At 40.1% G+C, this 26623-nt stretch overlaps 2 protein-coding genes across 2 annotated transcripts in view; one reads left to right on the top strand and one right to left on the bottom strand.

Annotated features, from left to right (window-relative positions):
• The window catches only part of WDR76 (WD repeat domain 76), a 49401-nt gene extending 37518 nt beyond the window's left edge, over window positions 1–11883 (bottom strand). The window contains exons 1-4 of the mRNA XM_013973146.2: window positions 11621–11883; window positions 10415–10822; window positions 1406–1498; window positions 297–352 (exon numbers count right to left, since the gene is read on the bottom strand). Coding sequence (XP_013828600.1) covers window positions 297–352; window positions 1406–1498; window positions 10415–10822; window positions 11621–11677 — 614 coding nt within the window. The 5' untranslated portion in view covers window positions 11678–11883. The remainder of the gene's footprint in view (window positions 1–296; window positions 353–1405; window positions 1499–10414; window positions 10823–11620) is intronic.
• Window positions 13800–26553, top strand: MFAP1 (microfibrillar associated protein 1). Its single transcript, XM_005695313.3, has 9 exons — window positions 13800–14054; window positions 17970–18189; window positions 19292–19421; window positions 19691–19878; window positions 20617–20725; window positions 20829–20989; window positions 21898–22057; window positions 24803–24892; window positions 24986–26553. Exons 1-9 carry the CDS (start codon window positions 13976–13978, stop codon window positions 25166–25168), a joined length of 1320 nt encoding a protein of 439 aa, XP_005695370.1. The 5' UTR covers window positions 13800–13975; the 3' UTR covers window positions 25169–26553.

Genomic DNA, 26623 nt, shown 5'->3' with positions numbered 1-26623 from the left:
CCCAGTACAACCCAAAAATATTATAACTATTTTTAAAAAAAGATTTCCCTCCATTAGCAGCGTAATAAATATAAATAAAATTCAGTCCTCAAGATTTTATTTCCTCTACAGTCCTTTGATGACGATGAGAACTTTAGAGTTATTAAAAGGTAGTATTCCCTCAGAGATATAAACGATTAAACCAAACTACTGTTTCTGATCTGCTACTTATTGTACTATGTAGAACCATTTTTTCAAATTATAAAACAACTCAGCAATAATATCATGGTATAGGAAATGTAAACCCCATCTTTTACCTTTTGGATTCAGGAGGCTGTCTCTTCTTTATCATTTCTCGGAGCCTTGCAGCTGACTATAAAATACACAAAACATAATACATGTAAAAATACTATCATATAAAAAAAAATACTGTAACTACATAGCTTACCTTCTAAAACATTTGAGTATCTGCTACTATATGCACACTAAGCCAAGATCTATACAGGAAGTAAAGAACCTTGAGATGTGACAACTGCTCCTGGCAGTAGACATGAGACAAATACACTATCAATAATAAAGAGAAGTATATAATACTATCTAAAGTACTGACATTCTGATTCCTGGGCCCAGGCTACTAACAAGTTTACATAAGTAAACATTTATTAAATATACTATTACAAATTTCCAAGTTTAACTTCTACTTCAGGCAACCCTTTGTGGGTGTTTTCCAGAAAAGTTACAGGTTATACTTCCATAAATCAATAGTAATTTCTGTTAACTAAAGTCAAAATCAGAGATACTTTTGTCTCCATTTCTGATGAATTTTCAACTGTTAGTGAGTGACTCAGCAATTTAGTGCCTTATATTAACTCACCCTCCCTCCTCAAGATGCAAATACACACTGAATATTTAGGAATCCGGTATGCCCAGAAACTATTTAGTAAAGCCAAGGGTTTAATGTATTTTGGGGGGAAACATCACACACCCTCCTGTACAGCTCTTCGCACACACACAGAAGCTTGACCGCAGTGTGAAGACCTCCAATGTAAATTATACCTTTAGTAATAATGATTAGAAAACATTAGCATACTTATGGCCATTAACCCTTAAAGCTTCCAATACTAACCATATTCTCTATTCTTTTTTTCAATTTTGGCCTGGCCTCGAGGAGTGTGGGGTCTTAGCTCCCTGACCAGGGATAGAAAGGAGTGAGGGGAAGCTTCCAATTACAGCTTTAATACAACAGTTTAAAAAAAAAAAAAAAAGTCTTTGGAATCAATAAAATACAGCAAACTGTATTAAGTGTAAATCTTGCTAATTTTACCCACCCTCATTTGACACTATGAAACTTGATACTATGAGTATTTTATTGACCTACTAGCAAGAGGAATAGTATCTCAGTTCAGATTAGAAACTTCAAACAAACCTCAGACAACTGAAGAGAAGCAAAAAAGTTTGCATTTTCTGATATGTTCTTCAGTCTCTTCCTTTCGTACGGTGACAGTTCTGAAAAATCATCCTATAAAATCACACCAAAAAGATTCTGTTATTTACATAATCCACAGCAGAAATACCTCACAAAACTAGTTGTTGTATTCTCCACCTGTATATGTTCCTTCAAATTGCACCTACTATGGTTATTTTATGTTACCTTACCGAACAGCATATAAACTTTGCCGCATTGGATACTGATACAAAGAGTTTGGGTTTGGGATAATTGCAGGATATATGCACTGCTTCCCAATTAAATAACAAGCGATCTGATATCAGAAGTCAAGTAGGATAGCCCAATAGCACATTACTTTCTACAGGCCCTTAACTGTATTGTTTCACAAAGTGACCTTTTTATTAAACAAAACAAGAAAGAACTCAAAACCAGAAATTTTAAAATTCACTGAGATGATTAAAGAAATTCAATAAAAAAGAGAATCACATGAGCAGAAAAGACAGTTTTAAACTAGAGAAGCTTAGAGGTCCAATATCCAACTAAAATAGTTACTGTGGGCGGGGGGAGGGGAAGGAACAGAGAAAATGGAGGAGAGAAAATCATTAGAGAAATAACACAAGAAAGCTTCTCAAAATGGAAGAAATGAGCTTCCAGATTAAAAGGGCCCAACGTGTATACAACACAATGAATGAAAACAAGACTCAAGCCCAGGCATATCATCACAAAATTTGTCAATACCTGAAGATGAGTGAAATAAAGAGAAGATCCCAAAAGTTTGCAGAGGGAAAAACAGACCACAAAGAACCAAGAATGATAACGTCACAATATCCAGGAAGCTAGAAGACAAAGGAAGAATATGTTAAAAATGTTAAGGAAAAATTATTTTCAACTTACAATTCTAAATCCAATAATGCCAACAATCAAATGTAAAGCATACAGACTTTTTCAGACATGCAAACAATCTGTCGGGCTGCCCAGGTGGTGCGAGTGTTGAAAAATCCACCTGCCAATGCAGCAGATGCAAGAGACCCAGGTTCAATCCTTGGGCTGGGAAGATCACCTGGAGAAGGAAAAGGCAACCCACTCCAGTATCCTTACCTGAAAAAATCCCATGGACAGAGGAGCCTGGCAGGCTACAGTCCATGCGGTCACAAAGAGCTGGACATGACACCGCAACTCAACAACCACCACATATGGAATTACCTTTGTGTGAAACTAAGGTCATGGCATCCAGTCCCAACACTTCATGGCAAACAGATGGTGAAAAAAGTGGAAACAGTGACAGATTCTATTTTCTTGGTCTCTAAAATCACTGTGGATGGTGACTATAACCATGAAATTAAAAGACTCTTGCTCCTTGGAAGAAAAGCTATGACAAACCTAGACATCGTATTAAAAAGCAGAGACATTACTTTGCCGACAAAGGTCCATATAGTAAAAGCTATGGTTTTTCCAGTAGTCATGTACAGATGTAAGAGTAGGACCATAAAGAAGGCTGAGCACTGAAAACTTGATGCTTTCAAACTGCGGTGCTGGAGAAGACTCTTGAGAGTCCTTTGGACTGCAAGGAGATCAATCTAGTCCATCCTAAAGGAAATCAACTCTGAATAGTCACTGGAAGGACTGATGCTGAAGCTCCAATACTTTGGCCACCTGATGCAAAGAGCTGACTCACTGGAAAAGACCCTGATTCTGGGAAAGACTGAAGGCAGGAGGAGAAGCAGGCAGCAGAGAATGAGATGGTTAAATAGCACATCACTGACTCAACGGACATGAGTCTGAGCAAACTTCAGGAGACAGTTAAGGACAGAGAATCCTAGCATGCTGCAGTTCATGGGGTTGCAAAGAGCCGGACATGAACAACTGAACAACAACAAATATATATACACACATACAGAATTATGACTTACTATGACCAAAATGAAGATTTTTATCACACACATAATAGTGACAGCAAAGGTGAATGGTTATTTTGTCATTGCCTTGAACAATGCCTCTCAGATGAAAACATTACCACCATCGTCATCAGGGACTTCCTAAGAATCTATCTTAAAATGCTGCATTTGGAGATCAAAGGAACAAAATTTAAATGATTCTTATTACCACAGGAAAAAATAAGAAAATTTATTAAGAAAAATCAGACTTTCTTCGAGGTATGCATCATTCCAACTATTCTCACCCATTACCTGTCCCTCCAGAACTTGCAACATCAAAGACCAAGCAAAGAATATCAAAGCAGACTCTCAAAGTAAATATATTATAGAAAACAGAAATGTTTTTAATCCCATTAATGTTTTATCTTCAGAGACACTTGAGCAGTTACTGCCTATATAAAATAAGAGGGAAAATGCTACCTTTAGAAAACAAAAGAAGAAAAATAACTTGAATTAAAAATGTGCTGATGCCAAAAATTTACCAGCTGTATGAACACATATATAATGTTATCCAAATGATAAAAGTGTAGAGATGGAAAACAAATCAGTGGTTGCCAGGGGTTAAGGCTTGTGGGAAGGAGGGCCATGGACTTAATTATAATGGGGTAGTCTAAAGGAGATCTTCGCAGAGATGGAACAGTTCTGTATCACAATTGTGCTGGTGGTTACATGGATCTACACAGGTGATAAAATGATATAGAACGGGACACACACCTAGTACCAATATGAATTTCCAGGTTTTGACACTGCAATGCAGTTATTTAGGATGTACTCACGGGGGGAAATTTCCTGGTTGCCTAGTGGTTAGGACTCTGCACTGTCACTGCACTGGTTCAATTCATGGCCAGGGAACTAAGATGAGACAAGCTGTGCAGCACAGCCAAAAAAGTTAATTAATTGATAAAAAATAAAATAAGATGTACTCATTGGGGAAAAACTGGGTGAAGGGTAAATGAGACCACTCTGTACTATTTTTGCAAATTCCTATGAATCTGTTAAGCACTTTGAAATAAAAATCTTAAGAAATATACGTTTCTCAGCTAACATCATACTTAACAGTGAAAGACTGAAAGCTTTTCCCCTAAACTCAGGAACAAGATAAATACGTCTGCTCTCACCACTTCTATTCAACACTGTACTGGAAGTTCTAGCCAGGGCAATTAAGCAAAAAAGGAAATAAAAAGACATCCAGATTGGAAAGGAAGAAATATAACAATCTTTACTGCCAATGACGTGATCTTATATGTAGAAAATCTTAAAGAATCCACACACAAAAAAAATGAGAGTAAATAATCTCAGCAAAGTTGTAAGATACAAGATCAATATACAAAAATAAGTTGCGTTTCTGGACATTAACAATGAACAATCAGAAAATGAAATTAAGAAAAAAATACCATAATAGTATCAAAAAGAATAATATATTTTGGGGACTTCCCTGGTGGTCCAGTGATTGGGTGTCTGCCTGCCAAACGGATGTGGGTTCCACCCCTCATCCAGGAAGATCCCACAGGCTGCAGAGCAACTAAGCCCTCAAGATATAACAAAGGAAGCCACTGCAATGGGAAGCCCATACACCACAACTATACACAGCCAACAAAGTCCCAGTGCAGCCACAAATATATATAAAACATTTTTTAAAAAGAATATACTTTGACACAAATTTAACCAAAGAAGTGAAAGACCTGTGCACAGAAAATTATAAAACATTGAAAGAAATTAAAGAAAATCTAAATAAGTTGAAAGACAGTTCATACACTGAAATACTTAATATTTTTTAAATGGCAATATTCCCCAAACTGATCTATAGATTCAGTACAATCTCTGTCAAAATTTTAAATGTCATTTTTGCAGATATGGATAAGCTGATCCTAAAATTCATACGTAAATGAAAGGAACCCATAATAGCCAAACCATCTTGAAAAGAATCAAGTTACAAGACACTTCCTGATTTCAAAACTTAGTACAAAGCTACAGTACTTTGGCCACCTGATGCAAAGAACTGACTCATTGGAAAAGACCCTGATGCTGGGAAAGATTGAGGGCAAGAGGAGAAGGGGGTGATAGAGGATGAGAAGTTGGATGGCATCACTGACTCAATGGACATGAGTCTGAGCAAACTCTGGAAGAAAGTGTTGGATGGAAAAGCCTGGTGTGCTGCAGTTCATGGGGTCGCAAAGAGTTGGACACGACTTAGCAACTAAAGAACATTAACAGTATTTAAAAGAGTGTGGTACTGGCATTCAGATAGGCAGATAGATCAACTGAATAAATCTGAGTCTAGAAATAAATCTATACACCTATGGTGAATTAATTTTCATTAAGGAAGTCCAGACCATTCAATGGGAAAGAAGAGTTCTGACAACAAATTGCTCTAGGACAAATGTATATCCACATGCAAAAGTATGAGTTTGGATCCCTATCTCATGTCATATATAAAAATTAACTCAAAATGGATCAAAGACTTAAATTTAAAAGCCAGAACTACAAAACTCTCAGAAGAAAATATATGTATAAATCTCCATCAACCTGGATTTGGCAGTGGTTTCTTAGATATGACATCAAAGCATCAGCAACAAAAGAAAAAATAAACTGGACTCAGATTAAAACTACTGATAACATTTCTAACAATTAAATTTAAGGACTTCCCTGGTGGTCCAGGGGTTGGGAGTCTGTCTGTCAGTACAGGGGACATGGGTTCGATCCCTAGTTCAAGAGGATCCCCCAGGCCATGGAGCAACCAGATCCATGCAACACAACTACGGAAGCCTGTGTGCCTAGAGCCGACGCCCCACAAGAGAAACCACAATGAGAAGCCCATACACAACCAAGAGTAGTCGCCATCTGCCACAACCAGAGAAAGCCCACGCACAGCAACGAAGACCAAAAACGCATAGAGCAGCCAAAAATAAAAATAAATTTTTAAAAATTTAAATTAAAATTCAAAGCGTTTGTACAAAGGACACTGTCAAGAAAGGGAAAACAAAGTCCCAGAATGGGAGAAAATATTTGCAAATAATATATCTAGTAAAGATCCAGTGTCCAGAATATATAAAGAACTCTTACAATTCAACAATAAAAAGACAAAAAAAAAAAAGGACAACTTAATTCTTTTTTAATTTTTTAACTGAAGAATAATTGCTTTACAGAATTTTGTGGTTTCCTGCCATACATCAACAATAATCAGCCATAGGTACATCCACGTCCCCTCCCTCTTGAACTTGCCTCCTACCTCCCTCCCATCCCACCCTTCAGCCTGTCACAGAGTCCATCTGCCTTCCCTGAGTCACACAGCAAAGTCCCATTGACTATCTTTTTTACGTATGGTATTGTAAATTTCCATGTAGCTCTTTCCATACATCTCACCTTCTCCCTCCTCCCGTCCCCCAATATCCATAGGTCTGTTTTCTCTGTCTGTTCCTCCATTGCCACCCTGAAAATAAATTCATCAGTGCCATCTTGCTAGATTCCATATATAGGCGTCAGTATACAATATTTGTATTTCTGACTTACTTCACTCTATAATAGGTTCTAGGTTCATCCACCTCTTTAGAACTGACTCAAATGCGCATGACCTAATTTTTTAAATCGACAAAGGACTTAAATAGACATTTTTCCAAAGTACAAATTGCAAGTATGCACATGTAAAGATGTTCAACATCATTAGTCATTAGAAAAATGCAGATCAAAACCACAATGAGCTGCCACTTCACATCCACTAGTAAGGCTATAACCAAAATAGTTAAGGACATTACGTTAAGTGAAATTAACGGTCACAAAAAGACAAACACTGTATGATTCCACTTATATATGGTACCTATAGTAGTCAAATCCATAGAGACAGAAAGAAGACTGGTTAGGGGCTGAAGAGGTGGGGAATGAGGAGTCTTTTAATGGGTATGGGCACGTGTGCTAAGTCGCTTCAGTCGTGTCCGACTCTCTGCGACATTATGGACTGTAGCCCACCAGGCGCCTCTGTCCCTGGGGATTCCCCAGGCAAGAGTACTGGAATGGGTTGCCACGCTCTTCTCCAGGGGATCTTCCCAGCCCAGGGATCAAACCTGCGTTTCTTACGTCTCCTGCACTGGCAGGCAGGTTCTTCACCACTAGTGGCACCTGGGAAACCCTTATGAGTGAAGTTTCAGTTCTGCAAGATGAAGAGAGTTCTGGTTTTACAGCTATGTACATTTACATAACACTACTGAACTGTACACTTAAAAATGGCAAAGAGGTAAATTCTACATTGTGCATTTTACTTCAATTAAAAATTTTAAATGTTACAAAAGACATAAGTATTGCTGAAGGTATACAGAGATTGGATTTTTTTTATATATACATTGCTATTGGTTATGTAAAAATGGGGCAGTCACTTTGGAAAACAATTTGACAATGCCGCAAAAAGCTAAACACAGTTACCCTATTTCGCTCCAAGGTGTGTGTATGTACCCAATAGAATGGAAAACATCATGTAAAATCTCACAAGTAAATGCTCATGGCAGCATTATTGTTAACAGCAAAAAAAAAAAAAAAAAAAAGTGAAAACAACTCAAATGTCCATCAACTGATGAATGCATAAACAAAATGTGGTATATCCATCCAATGGAATAGTATTTAGCCATGAAAGGAAATGAAGTACCAATACATGCTACATGAATGAACCCTGAAAACATGCTAAATGAAAGAAGCCAGACCAAAAAAGCCATATATTGTATAATTCTACTTATAGGAAATGTCCAGAATAGGCAAATATATAGAGATAGAAAGTAGATAAGTGGTTTTCCAAGGCTGAGAGAGGGGTAAGTGTTTATAGTCACTACTGACAGGTATATAGTTTCTTTTTGGAGTGATAAAAATTTATGAAAATGGATAGTGATGATGGCTACACAGCTTCATGTATATATACAAAAAACACTGAATTATACACTTTAGTATATGTTATGTGAATTGTCTTAATAAATAAATATATGCTTGATGACAGAAACCAGATATTTACATAGTCTCAAAGTATCTTCCTCAAAGCATTCAGTAATTACCAAGGGAAAAATACTAAGTTTACACGGGAATATCCTGGCAGACACCACTGTAGCTAAATGATGAAGGTCAACATCACCAGTAAAATATCAACAACATCATGTACACTCTGATATGAAACACTGAGGAGGGCACCTTCTCTTCTGTGGTATCCTTCCCCAAAATGCAAAATCTTAATCTGATCATGAGAAAATAGCAGATAAACCCAAACTGAGGGCTTCCCAGGTGGCTAAGTGGTAAAGAATCCACTGCCAAAGGAGAAGACTTGGGTTCAATCCCTGGGTCAGGAAGATCCCCTGGAAAAGGTAATGGCAACCCACTCCAGTAATTCTTGCCTGGGAAATCCCATGGACAGAAGAGGCTGACAGGCTACAGTCCATGGGGTCACAAAGGGTCAGACACAACCTACTGACTTAACAACAAAATAAACTGAGGGACATTATATGTCATTGTATGTCTTTGATGTGACAAAAGCCATCCTTCATTTAGAAAGAAATAAGCTTATAAACTAAATACTGTTCCTAAAGCATGGTACCATAATTTTTTACCCCCAAACGATAATTAATGAAAGGGAAGAGAAAAAGAGAATGAAATGTTCTAAAAAAGATGTGAGATCTTTCAGCTTGTCGTAAGAAAATATGCTGAGCACTTAGGACTCTGTTTGACTATCTCCAGTATTCACTATCTCATGTTCTAATTTCTGACCCTGTTTGTTGCTGTTGTTTAGTTGCTAAACCGTGTCTGACTCTTTCGAGACCCCATGAACTGTAGCCTGCCAGGCTTCTCTGTCCAAGGGATTTTCCAGGCAAGAATACTGAAGTGGATTGCCATTTCCTTCTCCAGGGGATCTTCCCGACCCAGGTATTGAACCCGAGTGTCCTGCATTGGCAAGCAGATTCTCTACCGCTGAGCCGTAGGGAGAAGCCCTATTTATTTTACATCAAAACAAAATCTGCTTTATATTAAGCCTCAAATACTCAGAATCTTAGAGTCTAAGAGGCAAAACAGACAATCCAGTCCACTGGCTCTCAAAGTACAGTCCTGGACCAGTCTCTAGGAAGCTATTCTAGACATTCAAATTCAACACTCACTCAAAACTTCTGAATCAGAAACAGGTGGTGAAGCCCTGCAATAGGGTTTTAACAAGCCCCCCAGGTAATTCTAATACAGGCTAAAGTTTGAGACCTACCAATCTTATCTAATTCCCTCATCACAGAAGTGACTTGCTTAAAGGTACAAGGTTTCTTAGGAGTGGCCATGCCTAAAACCTAGGCTTCCAACCCCCAGCCCAATGCATTTCTGACTTAGCCCACACTGTCCCACCACAGGTCCTAGTTCATTACAACACTGCCTCAATTATCCTATCTCCCTTTCCCTACCATCATTTTCTGTTCCAGTTCCATCTACTTCTTACCATGTGACAGGGTCATAAAACTTGTCACTTTAAATGAGGTACAACATTCCTGGTAGGCAATAAGAGCTAAAAGAATTAGATGCTTAATTCCTTAAGCTGACTCGAACTATCATTTCAAACAGAATTAGTGTTTTTCATGTATCTTCTCTACTCGACCATTTGTCTCCTTTAAGTAATTAAGGGAATTATTCAGCACATCAAAGCAGTAAATTAATGGTGATTTTCCCACCTTAACATCAAGAGTTACTCAAGTACCATATGTCCTTTACAAGTCAACTTCTTCTGGTATACTATGCATAAACATGTAAAGGCAAGCAAGACACCATTAAGTAGGAGTAAGCTCAAAAATAAGAGCAGCAAACTGAGAAAGAAAGAGAAGCAAAGTCAATCCTCTCCTTCATAAATCAAAACCAAGAGCCCCCAGCAAAAAAAAAAAAAGACAAATAAAACCAAGGAAATTATCTGTTGTACATTTAAAAAATAAAATTTCACTTAAATATAAATTAGATAATAAAATAATTTAAGCTACAGAGGCCCTTGATAACCGTAGCTTAACAAAACTCCAAATTTTTAAACATGAAAATTTGAATAAGCTAGTAATTAGATCCTTACCAGGCCTGGTGTGGTGTCTTCATCGCTGTCTCCTTCCTGGCTGCTTTCTGTATCAGGACTGAGAACCACTGTATCTGAAGGGCTCTTGAACTGCCACTTGCTTTCAGCATGAACATCCAAGGATGATTTTTGCAGAGTGGATTCTTCCTTGGAAGATGTGGCTTCCATCTTTGGAGTTAAAATCCTTCTGCAAGTTTTCTTTATTTCAGCTTTCTTAGATTTCTTACATGTCACTTCATTGTTAGAATTCTTATCTAATAGAGATTTGGGGCACTTAAGTTGGCCTGTATTGTAGTTACTGAGTGTAAAGGGGACAAGATACACCTTAGCTGTTTTTCCTAAAACTGTAGTCTGTACCGGTCTCAGAGATATATCAGCGATGTTTTGGTTTTCCTTATATTCATTCACCTATTCAGGTCAATAAAGAAAAAGAGAATTAAAATTCCAGGTCCTTAGCCTTTTCTTACTCTTTACAACCCCATAGACTACAGCCCACTGGGTTCCTCAATCCATGGGTTTCTCCAGGCAAGACCACTGGAGTGGGTTGCCATGCCCTCCTCCAGGGTTATCTTCCCAACCCAGGGATTGAACCCACTTCTGTCTCCCGCATTCTCAGGCAGGTTCTTTAGCACTAGCACCACCTGTGAAGTCCCACAGATCTGCGTAAATAAATCTAATTCCTATTTCATAATAACAACATAAATCCCAGCTGACAGCCTGTAAGGAAACTTTTTTCCCTCCAAAATCTAAATACCTAATTCATTACATTAATTATTATACTGGGCACTGACCCATGAGTCTGCCAGACCAATAATAAAAACGACTACAATTTGTTATTGAGGAAACTGAGTAACTGGAATTGTTCCAAAGCGTGGGAAACTGACCAAAATGACCGCAAAAACAAACACAGACTTCCTGATCCCAGCCTGACACTATTTCTGGGGTTACTGACAGGCATCTTCCTTGGGGCTAAGGGCCCAGTTTCCATAGAGGAAAACCAGGACAGGCATCCCCGCTTATCTTTTGAAGCAACACCCGGAAAAACCCAAAACCCGTTACACTGAGAGATGCCCCAAAGAGTAGGAAATAGTTTTGCAGCGAGACGGTGCCGGTTGGCAAGTCCTCCCCGGCCTATGCCAGGCATATCCCTCACGAAGAATGAGGGAGCAACACACCCGAAAGGGACAAGCCGTTTCTCACATTCACCTGAAGTCGCTGTCTGGAGCCCCCCTTCTGCTCAGCCTCCGCGCGGGACCCAGACATCTTTCCGCAGCGCGGCCGCTGGCGTCTTCCCGCCAAGACTGCGGCGAGAGGCGGGGAAGAGTGGAGATGGGAGGGGCGAGGGGGAGCCCTGCGCCCGGGAGGCTCCGGCTCCGCCAGCGAAGGCGGGCGCCGATCCCAGCCGACGGGAGGGGGAAGGGGCACGGGGCGTTACATTCTCGCCTAGGTAGCAAGCTTGCTAGCCTCACCCCAAACTCAAATTCTTTAGGGAAGCGAAGGGACCGAATCGCCATTTTTACCTTGGATCCCGGTGGTTTTTGACGCTGCTGATGCTTGTATCTTACTTTGAAAAACACTTACGCTTCTCCTAAAGAAAAACCACCTCGCCTAGCAATGTGAGCCTGGAAAAGATTTAGGGGCATTTAGTTGCCAGATGAACTAGAGAAGAAATGAAATCAACCTGCAGGCTTTACCTCGACCCGATGGTTCCTTATGATTCCCCGCCCCCGCCACCAGAAAATTATGCCCTATGGCTGTCGTATTCTCCTAGGAAGGGAAGTATTTTGATTCCCCGCCCCCCCCAAGAGCTGATAAGGTGGTTTAAACTTCACCCACCAGTTAACTAAGATTCTAGTGATGGCCTTAAAAAATCCAAGGACAGGAGGACAGTTTTAAATAACTTTTGTATCACAAATCATCATAAATAAGATTTTAGGACAATGTATTTCTTATAGTCATTGCCATATTAAAAGCTGTTTTGTTGTGGTTGTTTTCTATTTTCTGGGTTGCCAAGAGCAGAAAGAATTGCCTTCCCGTCAGATTTACTCCCTCGGGATAGCACAGTTTTGGAGCTGATAAATTTACAATACAAATTTCTATCAACTCTATTTTTACAGTCCTTCGTAGCTCAAAACTTGCGTCCTGCACTGTTCTTTGATTGAGACTTGCCCAATTTTATTTCTTCTCCCAGCTGAGGCCCAATTGTAGAACAGGTGAAACCATTTGAGAAGTAATGCTACTAACAGTACCTTCAGGAAAGTTCCCTTCAGCAATTTTCACTCCTGGACTCAAAAATTACTGATAAAATCACTTTTCACAGCGCCTGATATGTGCCATATTTCTGGACTTCAAGACTTTGCTCACACTGTCCCTTCTCTCCGTACACAGCAGTTATAAAATCTTTTCTACAGTGTTCTACCAACTAGCCTGTTTTTTGTTTTTGTTTTTAAACACGATCCACCTAGAAAATTGGGGCTATTTGTTCCTATTCTATTATAAACCTTTTCGGTTCAGTTCAGTCGCTCAGTCCTGTCCGACTGTTTGCGACCCCATAAATTGCAGCACGCCAGGCCTCCCATTGCTGCTGCTGTTGCTAAGTCACTTCAGTCGTGTCCGACTCTGCGACCCCATGGACTGCAGCCTACCAGGCTTCTCCATCCATGGGATTTTCCAGGCAAAGAGTACTGGAGTGGGGTGCCATTGCCTTCTCCGGGCCTCCCATTAAGACTTACTAAATAAAATTCAAGTTCCTGGAGGACACGAGCCTTTTAACAATATTCCATACTCCTAAAAGAGATCTAAGTGATGTAAACACCAGTGCTTAATAATTACTTACGGACTCATATACAAACATTCCAGCCAGGAATGTTATAATAGGCAGTCTCCAGAAATGGACAGAACTGGAACGCTTAATAGTGTTCGGATTTCAGACACTATTCTAAGCTGCTTGGGGGATTTTTTTTTTTCTTGCCACTGGCCTAAATTACCACCACTTGCCCTCAAGTGACCAAAAAATACCTCACCACAATCCGCTCAGCCTCATCAACTGAGCTAATCAAGTGCTGTTAACGGGATTTCTATTCCGATTAAACTCTAAGCTTTCAAATTTGACAATCTTTACAAACTGCAGTTCATTATCTCCTGAGTTTCATTAATCATCACTACCCTGTAATAGTTGGGTTTAGACCAACCTAACGAACAAAACCTTTACTTGAGACTTCCCTCGTCGCAGGGTCTTAACAGCAAATCCCAGTGGAACCAACTTCCCGCGGGGAAGACGCGTACAAACACTGCGAGACTGAGAACGCCGGGGCAGCCTATGGACATGCGCAGTAACAGACTCCACCTTCTAGTCGTAGGCGTCTAGAAGTCCTCCACAATCCCACAATCCTCTGGTCGTATACTTCCGGTTTTTCTAGCTCAGTCGAAGGTGGTGTTTCTATCAGTCGCGCAGCAGTTTCCAGTGGTCCTAGGAGAAGAGGGTTTTATCTGTTCCTTGACGTTGTAGCTGTTCACTTTGAAATCAGTCGAGTTTCGGGAGTCACCGCCGCTGTCGTCAACATGTCGGTCCCAAGCTCACTCATGAAACAACCGCCCATTCAGTCAACGGCTGGGGCCGTCCCGGTTCGCAATGAGAAAGGTACTGTGTTGAGCGGTTTTCCAGTCGGATCTTACCTCTTTCGTCAGGATATTCCAAACTTACCCCGGGTCCACCACCTTATCCCCAGCGATCCTTAAGACCCTGCCCCTATTTCTTCGACTTTCCCCGTCAAACTCGGATCCGATCGCGTTGCTACTTAGAACTCATCTCCTTAGTAGAACCTGTGTGCTCTCTCCTCCACCAATAAGTTAAGCTAATATAGTGAATGCCTGCTATTTGCATGGCGTTGTGTGGCATACATTTTGTTGTCCATTGTCTGTTTATGGTGCTTTTATAACTCGTATCATTGTAATTACGTGTCCACCTCCGTCTACTACATCGTAAATCAATAACCTATTTGAGGCAAGAACTCTATCTTAAAACTTTTTATCCCTTTCAGCCATCGTAGTGACTGTATTTGTTAAATTGAATACAAAATGGTGTAAAACAGTGGTGTAAGGAACTCATAGTCTGTAGATGTGAGACATGCAAAAAGAGGCACATTCTGAACAAGTTTATGGTCTTTCCCACCTATAAAACCTGTCACATAGGTGATATAAACGAAATGCTTTGGGAGGACAGAGAAGGAATAATCTCTTCAGATTGGAATATTTAACTTGATCTTTAAAGGATGGGTAGGATTCTAATGAGTGCAGATGGATGAAGGAAAACTGTACTTGTTTGGGGTGTCAGACTGAAAGTCCGAGTTTTTTCAGTAAAGTATTTGGAAAGTAATGTCAGTTCTTTTTATCTTTTAAATATACAGTATCTATCTTTGTGCATTCTGCCTTTTGCTGTTGTTTTTTCCTTAAGTCAGCATGACTTTGGAGAAGTGTCCTTTGGATACCTGAAGATCTTACTCTTTCACTTTAACTGCTTGTTTAGTCGATAAGTCCTGTCTGACTCTGGGACTCCATGGGACTGTAACCCACCAGGTTCCTCTGTCCTTGGGATTTCCCAGGCAAGATTACTGGAGTGGGTTGCCATTTCCTTCTCCAGGGGATCTTCCCTACCCAGGGATAGAACTGGTGTCTCCTTCATTGGCAGGTGGATTCTTAACCTCGGAGCCACCAGAGAAGCCCCTTTACCTGCTTATAAGTTCCATTGTATAATTAAACCACAGTTTGATCCCTGTTGAGGGACATTTAGTTGTCATTTTGTTACTTTTTTCCCTTTTACAAATAGTGCTTAAATATGTCTCTTTAGTGCACTTGTGTAAAAATTTCTACTAGGGTAGTGTGAATCTATGTTGACACATCATTTATCATTCAGTCGGTAGTTTGCATTAAGATTCACTCTGATGTACATTCTATGGATTTGGACAAATGTATCGGGATATATATCCATCATTATGGTATCACACAGTATTTTCACTTAGTAATATGCATTTTAAGTTTCCTGCATGTATTTTCATGGCTTGATAGCTCTTTTTGTTTTGTTGTTGCTGAGTAATATTCCATCATCTGGATGTACCATAGTTTACTTATCCATTCACCTCGTGAAGGACAGCTTGGTTGTTTACAAGTTTTGGCAATTATGAACAAAGCTACAATAGATATCCATGTGCGGGTTTTTGTGTTTTGCTCCTTTGTATAAATACCAAAGAGCAGAAATGAGATCATATGGTAAGAGTATGCTTAGTTTTGTATGAAACCACCAAACTATCTTCCAAAGTGGTTGTGCCATTTTGCATTCCCACCAACAATAAATCAGAGTTCCTGTTGCTCCACATTCTTACCAGCATTTGGTATTGTCAGAGCTCTAGATTTTGGCCATTCTGTGTGTAGCAACATCTCATTGTTGTTTTTTTTTTTAATTTGCATTCCCTGAAGACATATAAGGGCTTCCCAGGTGGCTCAGTGGTTTAAAAAAAATACTGCCAATGAAGAAAACAAAGGTTTGATCCCTTGGTGAGGAAGAGGCCCTGGAGGAGGAAATGGCAGCTCACTCCAGTATTCTTGCCTGGAGAATCCCCATGGACGGAGGAGCCTGGCGGGCTACAGTCCATGGGGTCGCAGAGTCGGACACGACTAAGCCACAGAGCATGCACGAAGACACAAAATGTGGACCATCTTTTCACATACTTATTTGCCATCTGTTTATCTTCTTTGGCAAGGTGTCTGTTAAGGTCTTTTACCTCACCTTGTTCTTCAGAATTGTCTTGGCTCTTTTTGACCTCCTGTTCTTCCATATGATTTTAGAATCAGCCTGGGAACAGCTTTTAATGAAATTACATTAAAATTATAGAGCACAGGTCAGTTCAGTCGCTCAGTCGTGTCCGACTCTTTGCGACCCCATGAATCGCAGCACGCCAGGCTTCCCTGTCCATCACCATCTCCTGGCGTTCACTCAGACTCATGTCCATCAAGTCCGTGATGCCATCCAGCCATCTCATCCTCTGTCGTCCCCTTCTCCTCCTGCCCCCAATCCCTCCCAGCATCAGAGTCTTTTCCAATGAGTCAACTCTTCACATGAGGTGGCCAAAGTACTGGAGCTTCAGCTTTAGCATCATTCCTTCCAAAGAAATCCCAGGGCTGATCTCCTTCAGAATGGACTGGTTGGATCTCCTTGCAGTCCAACAGACTCTCATTTATTGATTTACTCGGGCACAGTTGCCCTCTTCTCATCTTTGAACATGGTACATTTCTTCATTTATTTTGATCTTTTATATCTTTAAAACAATTATATTTTATATTTTTCCTCCTGTAGCCTCACACATCACTTGTTGAATTTATTCCTTAGTATCTTATAGATTAGTTGCTATTGTAAATAGAATTTTCTGTATTTTCTAATTATAGGTAGCCAATGTACAGGTACATTTATTTTTATCTAGCATTTATACACCTTTCTACTTGAATTTTTTAAGCTTCTCTGGTTATCTTGTATTTTCGACATAAGTAATCGTATTGGTTGCAAATTGTAGCAGTTTCTTTCTTTTTAATTCTTACCTTTTATCTCTTTCTTTTCTTATTGCCCTGAAACCATAATACAATGTTGATCAGAAGGTATGATAGGGACAGCCTAACGATGCCTACTGTTTTTTAAAGGAGTGCTTCTAATATTTTATCATTAAATATAATGTTTGCTGGATCTGTTGTTAAGATTGTGTGACTGTAATTATGTAAACTTTAAAAAGTACATTACTTTTCCCCCTGTTAATTTTCTAAGGTTAAGCCATCCTTGTAGTCCTGGGCTAAATTTTAATTATGTCCCTATAGCTTAGAGGGGCTTCTTGGTTAGTTTTTATGTTGCCTGTATCTATGTTTGTAAATGAAGTCCACCTAAAGTTTTCCCTTGAACTGTCCAGCTTGGTTATCCAAGTTGTATTCATCTTAGAAAATGTTTTGCTTAGTTTTCACTGTTTTTCTGTTCATTGGAACTGTTGTAAAAGACGGATAATCTACTCTTGCAGGTTTGGTAGCACATAAGCTAAAAGAAAAGGTAGAAAGAAAGATTAGAAGATGGAGTTATGTGGTAATAGATTATATAAAGACTGCCAGAGAAATATCTTGAGGAACTAAAAGAATGAACACTATTTTAATTTTATATTCCCACTTAAGTCACCCTTACTGTGTGCTGGGCACTGTTACAAATAATTCACTTAAGCATATAGTTAAGGTGGATGTAGTCTCCCTATTAGGAAGGACTTTGTATTGTTTCACTGCCCACCCTTCCTCCACTCATTGTACCCAAGCTAAACTTCATTATCATTAGTTCTGGTGTTCACAGGAATGCCTTCTCATGACTTGGCCTTTGTAGGAAAAAGATGTAGTTGAATAGATGGTTGGGTCAGGGCTCCTTCCCCTGCTTGGACCTGGTTTGCCAGGAATACAGGGCTTTTTTACCTGGAAAGGCCAAGGGTTGAAGGACACTGGGAAAGAGGTTACTGAAACGTAAGTTCTGTTTCTTACCCAGGTGAAATTTCGATGGAAAAAGTGAAGGTGAAACGTTATGTGTCAGGAAAGAGGCCAGACTATGCCCCTATGGAGTCCTCAGATGAGGAGGATGAAGAGTTTCAGTTCATTAAGAAAGCCAAAGAACAAGAAGCAGAGCCCGAGGAACAGGAGGAGGATTCATCTAGTGACCCTCGGCTGCGGCGTTTGCAGAACCGTATTAGTGAAGATGTGGAAGAGAGGTAATGACGAGGGTTATGTTATCCTGGGCGTGAACCCAGCAATAACTGCTAATACTTGAGTCGCACTGCTGTGCACCAGGCACTGTTCCTGGTATATTACTTTAACTAATTGTTGTAATCCACATAATGACTTTATGAGGCTATGATTATCCCCATTTTTACAAGCCAGGAAACTAAAGCAGAGTGGGGTTTGGAAAATGACTCAAGGGGATTGAAAGCACAGATCGCTGGTTGGTTTGTTGTCGGGTCTTTGTCGCACAGAGATGTTTGAGAAATTGATCTTTTCCAGGTAGTTATTCTAAAAGCTAATGAGGAGAAATGATACTGATAAAATAGGAGAAAAGGACTGATGAGTGGTCTCATGTCAGAAAGGGACTCCTTCCAACGAAGGATTTTGTGTATTTTGTATTGACTGAGACATTACCTTACAGAGTAGCCAGAGGTTCCCAACTTTCACAGTTCATGTTCTCAGGAGTTCTTTCACAGAGCCTCTGGGCCCAAACAATTCTCTTTATTTTATTAAGTAGTTAGAGCCAAATGATTTAATAAATATTTATGTCCTAGCAACTTAGGAACTTAAAAACTTTAATACCTATAAAAGAAAAACCATTTTTATTTCATGTTTGCATAACCACAATTACTTAGCTTTGGGGTTTGTGTGCCTCTTGGGCACTACCAACTTCTCAAACCTTGGAGTCACCTTGGCACAGTCACTCATTTCCTGTTCTGTACTGACTTTCATGCAGAACTTGCTTTTTATCACAGCAGCCCAAAAAAAGGTTTATAAAGTCACGATGCCATTGAAAGGAAACATAATGTGATCTGCTGTTAAAACTCAACTACGTTGAGCTTTACAGTATATCCCAGTGCACCCATCTAAGCTTGGCACAGTGCCCCAGCGTGCCTCAGCATACATGTAATGGTTTAGGTCCAACTTGACTATTTCTTCTGACACTTGGAGTTAGTTTCTCTAATCTGCACCTCAGTTTCCTCACCTCAAGGCTTCAGCGCTAGTAAAAGGAAACATCATGTCCTGGCGCTCTGTGACTGAGGAAATGTCCTTTTGGTGAGGCTGGTTTTACAGTCAGACACTGTCTTTCAGATTGGCTCGACATCGGAAAATAGTGGAACCGGAAGTGGTTGGAGAAAGTGACTCCGAAGTAGAAGGGGATCCTTGGCGCATGGAACGAGAAGATAGCAGTGAGGAAGAGGAAGAAGAGATTGATGAAGAGGTATGGTTAAGGAAAGTGGAAAGTTCTTTTGGGGTGGAAGAAGAAATTAGGGCCAGTGCTCCTTTGTTGAGGCCTTAGAAGCACAAGATATCTGCTTTTGGCAGAAGTCTGATCCAGTGCTCCCTGCTTGTTTTGGATAGGATTGAAATAGAGTGGTACTAAGTTGCACATACTCAACCAGAATTTGTTGAGCTTGATGAGGTAAGAATAAAAAGCCACTGCAGTGCACAGGCCATTTGGCTGACTGGCCTGGACATGTAACTTGATAGGAAATAGAACGGCGTCGTGGCATGATGCGCCAAAGAGCACAGGAGAGAAAAAATGAAGAGCTGGAGGTCATGGAGGTGGAAGACGAGGGACGTTCTGGGGAGGAGTCTGAATCAGAGTCTGAGTATGAGGAGTACACAGACAGTGAGGATGAGATGGAGCCTCGCCTTAAGCCAGTCTTCATTCGGAAGTAAGTATGTCACATACCAGGCCTGAATCCACATAATTACTGCTTTCTGGGTCTGAAGACGGAAGCCTCTTTTCTCACTCATGCCCTTCTGAAATGTAGGCACTAAGTAAAAGTCTTCTGTCCAGTGCCCCAGCTCAGCAGACTGTTTGCTGAGGAGTATCTTGGTATTGGGCTTCCCAAGTGGCTCAGCGGGTGAAGAACCCACCTGCCATTGCAGGAGCCATGGGTTTGATCCCTGGATTGGGAAGATCCCCTGGAGGAGGGGATGGCGACCCACTCCAGTATCCTTGCTGAAGAATCCCATGGACAGAGGCGCCTGGCAGGTTACAGTCCATGGGGTCGCAAGGAGTCAGACACAAGTGAAGCGACAGAGCACGCACACACGCATCTTGGTGGCAGTCTGAGTTAGTGTTCACATCTCCTTTCCCACTTAAAGAAAACACACCTGCCAAGGTCTTATATTATTTTAAATACAAAATCAAACTTAAGAGCAAATTCCTATTCCTTTCCTAATGGCTAGAAATCCTACAGTCCAGCAGGTTTCTTGATATTCAGGCAGTTCAAAGATGATGGAATTTTGATGTTCTAAAGACCGGAAATGATTCCCACTTTTAGCTCTTTGCAAATAATAGAGCCAGAGACCATTTGGCTTTGTCTGGTTTGAATGAGACTTGATTTAGGGAACAAGGAGCACTACTCTCAGGACTTTGGGCAATTAACAGGACCTCTGTGCTGCAGGAAGGACCGGGTGACGGTTCAAGAACGTGAGGCTGAAGCATTGAAACAGAAGGAGCTGGAGCAGGAGGCCAAACACATGGCTGAGGAGAGACGCAAGTACACACTCAAGGTGCTGGGCGTGGCTGTGAGGATTGAGTGTGAGGAGTTGTGTGTTTCGGTCTGTCTGAGGGAGAATGAGGAAGTCCAACAGTTGAATTGTTCTCCCTATCCAGATTGTAGAGGAGGAAACCAAGAAAGAGCTGGAGGAGAACAAGCGGTCTCTGGCTGCCCTGGATGCACTCAATACTGATGATGAAAATGATGAGGAGGAATATGAGGCCTGGAAAGTTCGGGAGTTAAAGAGAATCAAGAGGGACAGAGAAGACAGAGAAGCGTGAGTAATGGGATGAGCTTAGAGCTTAACACCACTGGGTGGTCATATTCCTAGTAGGGTAGCTCTTGGGCTCCGCACCTACTGTGAGTTCCATTCTAGCTTTCTTTAGGGTTCCTAGGCTCGGTGTGTTCCCCATAAGTGGAATGTGGCTTATTGTAATAGAATCAAGGAAGAGAAACACATTTTGTCAGTGTTTCTCGCACTAAGAGTGCAGCTGATACTCCCTCTAGTAGTTTCCTAGTAGACACAAACTGGTTACTTGCTGTAATCAGTTTTCTGTTGTTGCGTAACAACCCAACCCAAAAGTAAGTGACTTAAAACAATTATTTATTTCTCACAATTTTGGAGGTTGCTATGCAGTTCCTCTACCACACTCAGTTAGACCAAAATCATCTTGGAGCTGTACCACCCATTCCTAAAAACTACTAGGAATGCCTTTTTTTTTTTTTGAAGAAAAGGGACCTATGACTCTCCACCCCTAAAAAAGGTTGAAACTGCTGCAGTCTAGTTAATGATGGTGACCCTTGGTTTGTGGTATGTAAGCACATTATTTAAAAAATACCAGTCAAGTCTTATACAGAATTAAATTGATTTTTTTTTAAACAAAGAAGGCTCTTCAGGGAAGGGAAATTCGTAATGTTATAAAATCAAGCAGTAGTAGTATGTCTGAACCTCAAAAAAACCAGAATCAACTTTCAGAAGTTTGCAGTACCTGGTCTTGTGAGCGTAATGAAGACTACCTGACCTTTTTATTTATTAAACTTCTGATCTTAATTCCTAACAGATAGTAACTAGAATCTATGAAGATAAATAATGCTTAAAAGGAGGTGGGACTGTGTCATATTCAGATAACTGGGTCTTTATGAAACTAAAATGAAACTAATAAATAGTTTTCATTCTCTGAACAGACTTGAGAAGGAGAAAGCAGAAATTGAACGAATGAGAAACCTAACTGAGGAAGAGAGGCGAGCTGAGCTTCGGGCAAATGGCAAAGTCATTACCAACAAAGCTGTTAAGGGCAAATATAAGTTCCTACAGAAGTATTATCACCGGGGTGCCTTCTTCATGGTAAGAAGTGAAAAGAGACTGGAATAACCTCCCATTTTCCTAGTCCTGGAATGTTACTTCTACTTACCAATGGTCAGCTTTCTCATTTGCTTTTTCCCTGTGAAGAATATAAAACCAAATAGAGGAAAGCATTCAGAGAAGGTGATGGCACCCCACTCCAGTACTCTGGCCTGGAAAATCCCATGGACGGAGGAGCCTGGTGGGCTGCAGTCCATGGGGTCACTAAGAGTAGGACATGACTGAGCAACTTCACTTTCACTTTTCACTTTCATGCATTGGAGAAGGAAATGGCAACCCACTCCAGTGTTCTTGCCTGAGAATCCCAGAGACGGGGGAGCTTGGTGGGCTGCCGTCTATAGAGTTGCACAGAGTCAGACACAACTGAAGTGACTTAGCAGCAGCAGCAGAGGAAAGCATTGGCAACAGGATTTCAGAAATGGCAGCAACTGTTCCCTTTTGGCCTCAGCTCCCAGGAGGAAATGATGTAACAGCAGAATTGAGGAACTGAAAGAGAGAGTGATCTATACTAGACTAGACTATTTAGGTCCCTCAAATCACTTAGATATAATTTTTCATAGCTGAGAGATTTTGTTTATGAGAAAACCAAGCTCTGCAAAGAGCTTTACATTAACTCATGTTTGGCTGATTTAAGTTTAATTCACTTCCTTCTCAGCGGACAGAAAGTGACTAAATCTGACCCAAAAGATGCTAATTATCTAACCATTATTTGTAATGCCATGATCTTTGTTCTTTATATAAAAACCAAAGTCAAAACAGCTGTCTGTTAACCCTGTATAAAATGAAAAGGACTGCTTCCAAATTATTTGGATTAGCACTAGTGATAATTCCTTAATAGAGAGATAGCAGGAAAGGAAATGGGGGAATTGATGACATTTATTACTCCAATGACATGTGGTATGTTAAATTATTTCCTGATATTAAAGAAGTTTGTATCAAAAAGTAATCTAGCTTTTTCAGATGCTGTTTAGCAAACCTTAAGTATCTCCACTGCAGGTAAATTCCTGCCTTTTGCTGTTTAGTTTAGTGAAGTCGCTCAGTCGTGTCCGACTCTTTGCGACCCCATGGATTGTAGCCTACCAGGCTCCTCTGTCCGTGGGATTTTCCAGGCAATAGTACTGGAGTGTATTGCCATTTCCTTCTCCAGAGGATCTTACCAACCCAGGGATCGAACCCAGGTCTCCCGCATTGTAGAGAGACGCTTTACCGTCTGAGCCACCAAGGAAGTAGATACCAGTAAAATTCTAAAACTTTAAAAAATTTTTTAAATAAGGATTCCTTATTCTTCTCCCACCAAAATCAGTCTATCTAGTCAGCAGGAAATATTTGCTTATTATGTAGTTTTCCAGCCCATGTAGCTTTCTAGATAGGAGTCAATGGAGATTATTAATTACTTCCTAGATTGCTTCAAAGTCATAAAATATCATTGCTTTAGCATTTCAACAGTTTTAATAATCAAGCTCCTTAGAAAACCAGTGCATTCCTAAGATACATAAGGAAAGGTTCATGTGAAAGTCTTTTGGTGCAATACTAAAATATCAACTCTTCTCATCTGGACAAGGAGGGTGAAGTAGAAATGGCTTTGAGATTAAATGAGGTACTTTCAGGCTCTAACAAGGAGAAAAGTTGGGTCTCATGAAAGGCCTACCTTTAAATTGGGCCTTTCAAGAGCTGATGGGAAGAGTGTATCCCAAAACTGTTATTTAGCTCTTCCGTGAAACTTTCCTTAAGATGGTGCTGTTTTAATTCTTTCAGTACATATGTTTATGGTCTGTATCATACACATTATAGTCGTATTTATATGTTGGTTTGAAACTATTCTGTATAGTTTTATACAGTTCATTAAGTAAACCTTTTGAGCATTTAGTGTATGAAGGGTAGTACTAATTAACACAGCCATGGCTCCTTGCCCTCAGAAGGCTTACAATCTAATAATAAAGCTAAGGGTCACAGAGAGTCAGACACGACTGAAGTGACTTAGCAGCAGCAGCAGTACACAGAGGAATTATGCTTATTTAATAAAAGAGAGAACCTCTCAAAGTTTTTGAGCACGACAAAGTTATAATGAGGGTTGTGTTTTAGGAAACACATTAATCTAAAGAAATGTGTAAGGTTGATTGCACAGAAAAACTGTAATAACCAAAGTAATAAGAATCTAGAGAGAATCTTGGTCCTATTACAGGAGTTAAGTCAGGAAGAGGCTGATTTGGAAAATTTCAGGGATCTGGTTTTCACTTTAGTTTTGAGTTTGAAATCCCAACAATACCTAAGATATATATTGGGCAGTAGAAGAATCAGGATTAGAGATTTGAGAGGCCTGTATGAAGTTGAAATCATGAGTGAATGAATATATTGAGTGAAAAGAATATAGCCAACCTTTAGGAAATAGCTACATTTAAGAGAAAAAGACAACACAAAGGAAAAAAAGGAGTATCATCTCCTCAGCTTGATGTAAGCTTTTGGTTCAGTAGGTTCAATGCCCTCTGGTTTCTTTTTATCCTTTATTGTAAATTTTAATGAATTTGTAGTTTGAGGGACTTCCCTGATGGTCCAGTGGTTACAACTCTGCACTTAAACTGCAGGGTGGGGTGTGGGTTTGATCCCTGTTCAGGGAACTAAGCTCCCATATGCTGCCCAAATAAATAAAAAAAATAATTTTAAATGGTTTAAAAAATGAGAGATACATGAGAAATAAAACTACAAGATTGATAAGACTCTTTTTTACAGGATGAGGATGAAGAAGTATACAAGAGAGATTTCAGCGCGCCTACCCTGGAGGATCATTTCAACAAAACCATTCTTCCCAAAGTCATGCAGGTATGGGCAACCTTAATGACATGAGAGAAAAGTAACGTATTGAGGCTGGACCATGATAAATCTGGTGGTATAACTCATCATCTATCCATACAGGTCAAGAACTTTGGACGCTCTGGTCGTACCAAATACACCCACCTTGTGGATCAAGACACCACCTCCTTTGACTCAGCATGGGGCCAAGAGAGTGCCCAGAATACCAAGTTCTTTAAACAAAAGGCAGCCGGAGTACGAGATGTATTTGAACGGCCATCTGCCAAAAAGCGGAAAACTACTTAGAGTTCAACTACTTATTCTTGCAGCTGTGGGACACAAGGGGAAATCTCAGCATCTGGTCCTTCATTTGTTTTTACTGCTATTCACATGGCCCCTGTATCCAGCCTGCTGAACCTACTGCCATACCTGTGGCACTGGGCAAACCCAGTCACTGAAAGTGCTTTGTGAGGTTTGGACTCATGCTGAGAAGCCTGCAAAAAAAGCACTGTCCAGGTAGGATTAGAGGCTCCCACTTAGGACTATTTCTGAGAAATCTTGAATGTCATTACTGTTCCGGCTTCCCATATTCACGTGGGACTGTTCCAGGTTTCTTTTACCAGCTCTGAGCTTGGGTTAGAAACATGGATGGGCATGTAAGTGGACAATGTAGTATTTCTGCCTTACAGGAAATCTAAAGTCATTGAAAACCTGTTTTGCTTTTTTGGGTAAATTTTTCTAGGCAAACATACTTTTTGATCCATTTATGTGCAAGTGTCAAGAAATAAAAAAATCATACACCAAGAGGTTTTTTAGCATATCAGAAATAAAATGTGCAAGCTGATAAATATCTATTAACTAGGATAAAAGACAGCAGGCAATTGTCAGGCAAAGGATGTTTCACATTTTAATCATACCCTTTCACCTCAGGAACAAGCACAGATGCTAGATAAGCTATATTGTAAGTGGCACCTAGATTTATTCTGTGAGCAAATATGTGATTGTCATTGCTGTCTAAATTGTAGCTGTATATAGATCAAAACAGGACACACAAAACACGGAATCCAAGCAGCACACCAGTACCCGCTTGCCCAGCTCATATACCGAGGAGGGCACAGTGCTCTTGAGCTGCAATGTAGTGACATCATGCTGGCTATCACTGGCAGAGTTAAGTTTTTCATTTAATATGTACTACATAACCACCCTGCATATGGGAGAATATTAGGAGCCCTAGGGGTTATAAAGAATGACATTTAACCAGTGGGAAGACTTAGTTCTATATTGCATTTAAAAATGAGAAGGGCAAGGTCTTTTCACAATCTTTAAATGCCCCACTAGGAGAATCATTCATAAATCCCTAAATGTCCTAGGATAAAAATATGAGTGCAAATAATTACTATGAAGTAATAAATACAAAGATGTACGTAAGTCACTGTTGTATGTGCCAGGAGACACAATCGAAGAATTATCCTAGAGTCAAAATGCAAGTCAGAGCTACTCACCTGCTTGTCACTTCTTAAAACAATCTATCAGATATGTATCGTTTTACAGCTGAGGAGACAGAAGCTTAGCAAGGGTGACTTGGCCAAACTTCATCAACTTCTAAACTGCTTTCTCTCTATGTTAGAAAATGGAATCTTAAGGTGTAAGTGCTGTGGTTCAGAATTAATTAAAATCTTTTCAGAAATTAATTCTAAGACATAACCTTTGATAATTTCTTATTGAAAGTTACCATGTTCCCACCTCAATACCTAAACTGTA

Source organism: Capra hircus, chromosome 21 (genome assembly GCF_001704415.2).
Source record: "Capra hircus breed San Clemente chromosome 21, ASM170441v1, whole genome shotgun sequence".
Lineage (NCBI taxonomy): Eukaryota > Metazoa > Chordata > Mammalia > Artiodactyla > Bovidae > Capra > Capra hircus.
The sequence above is the reverse complement of the archived record's forward strand: the minus strand, read 5'-3'. Positions and strand labels throughout refer to the sequence as shown.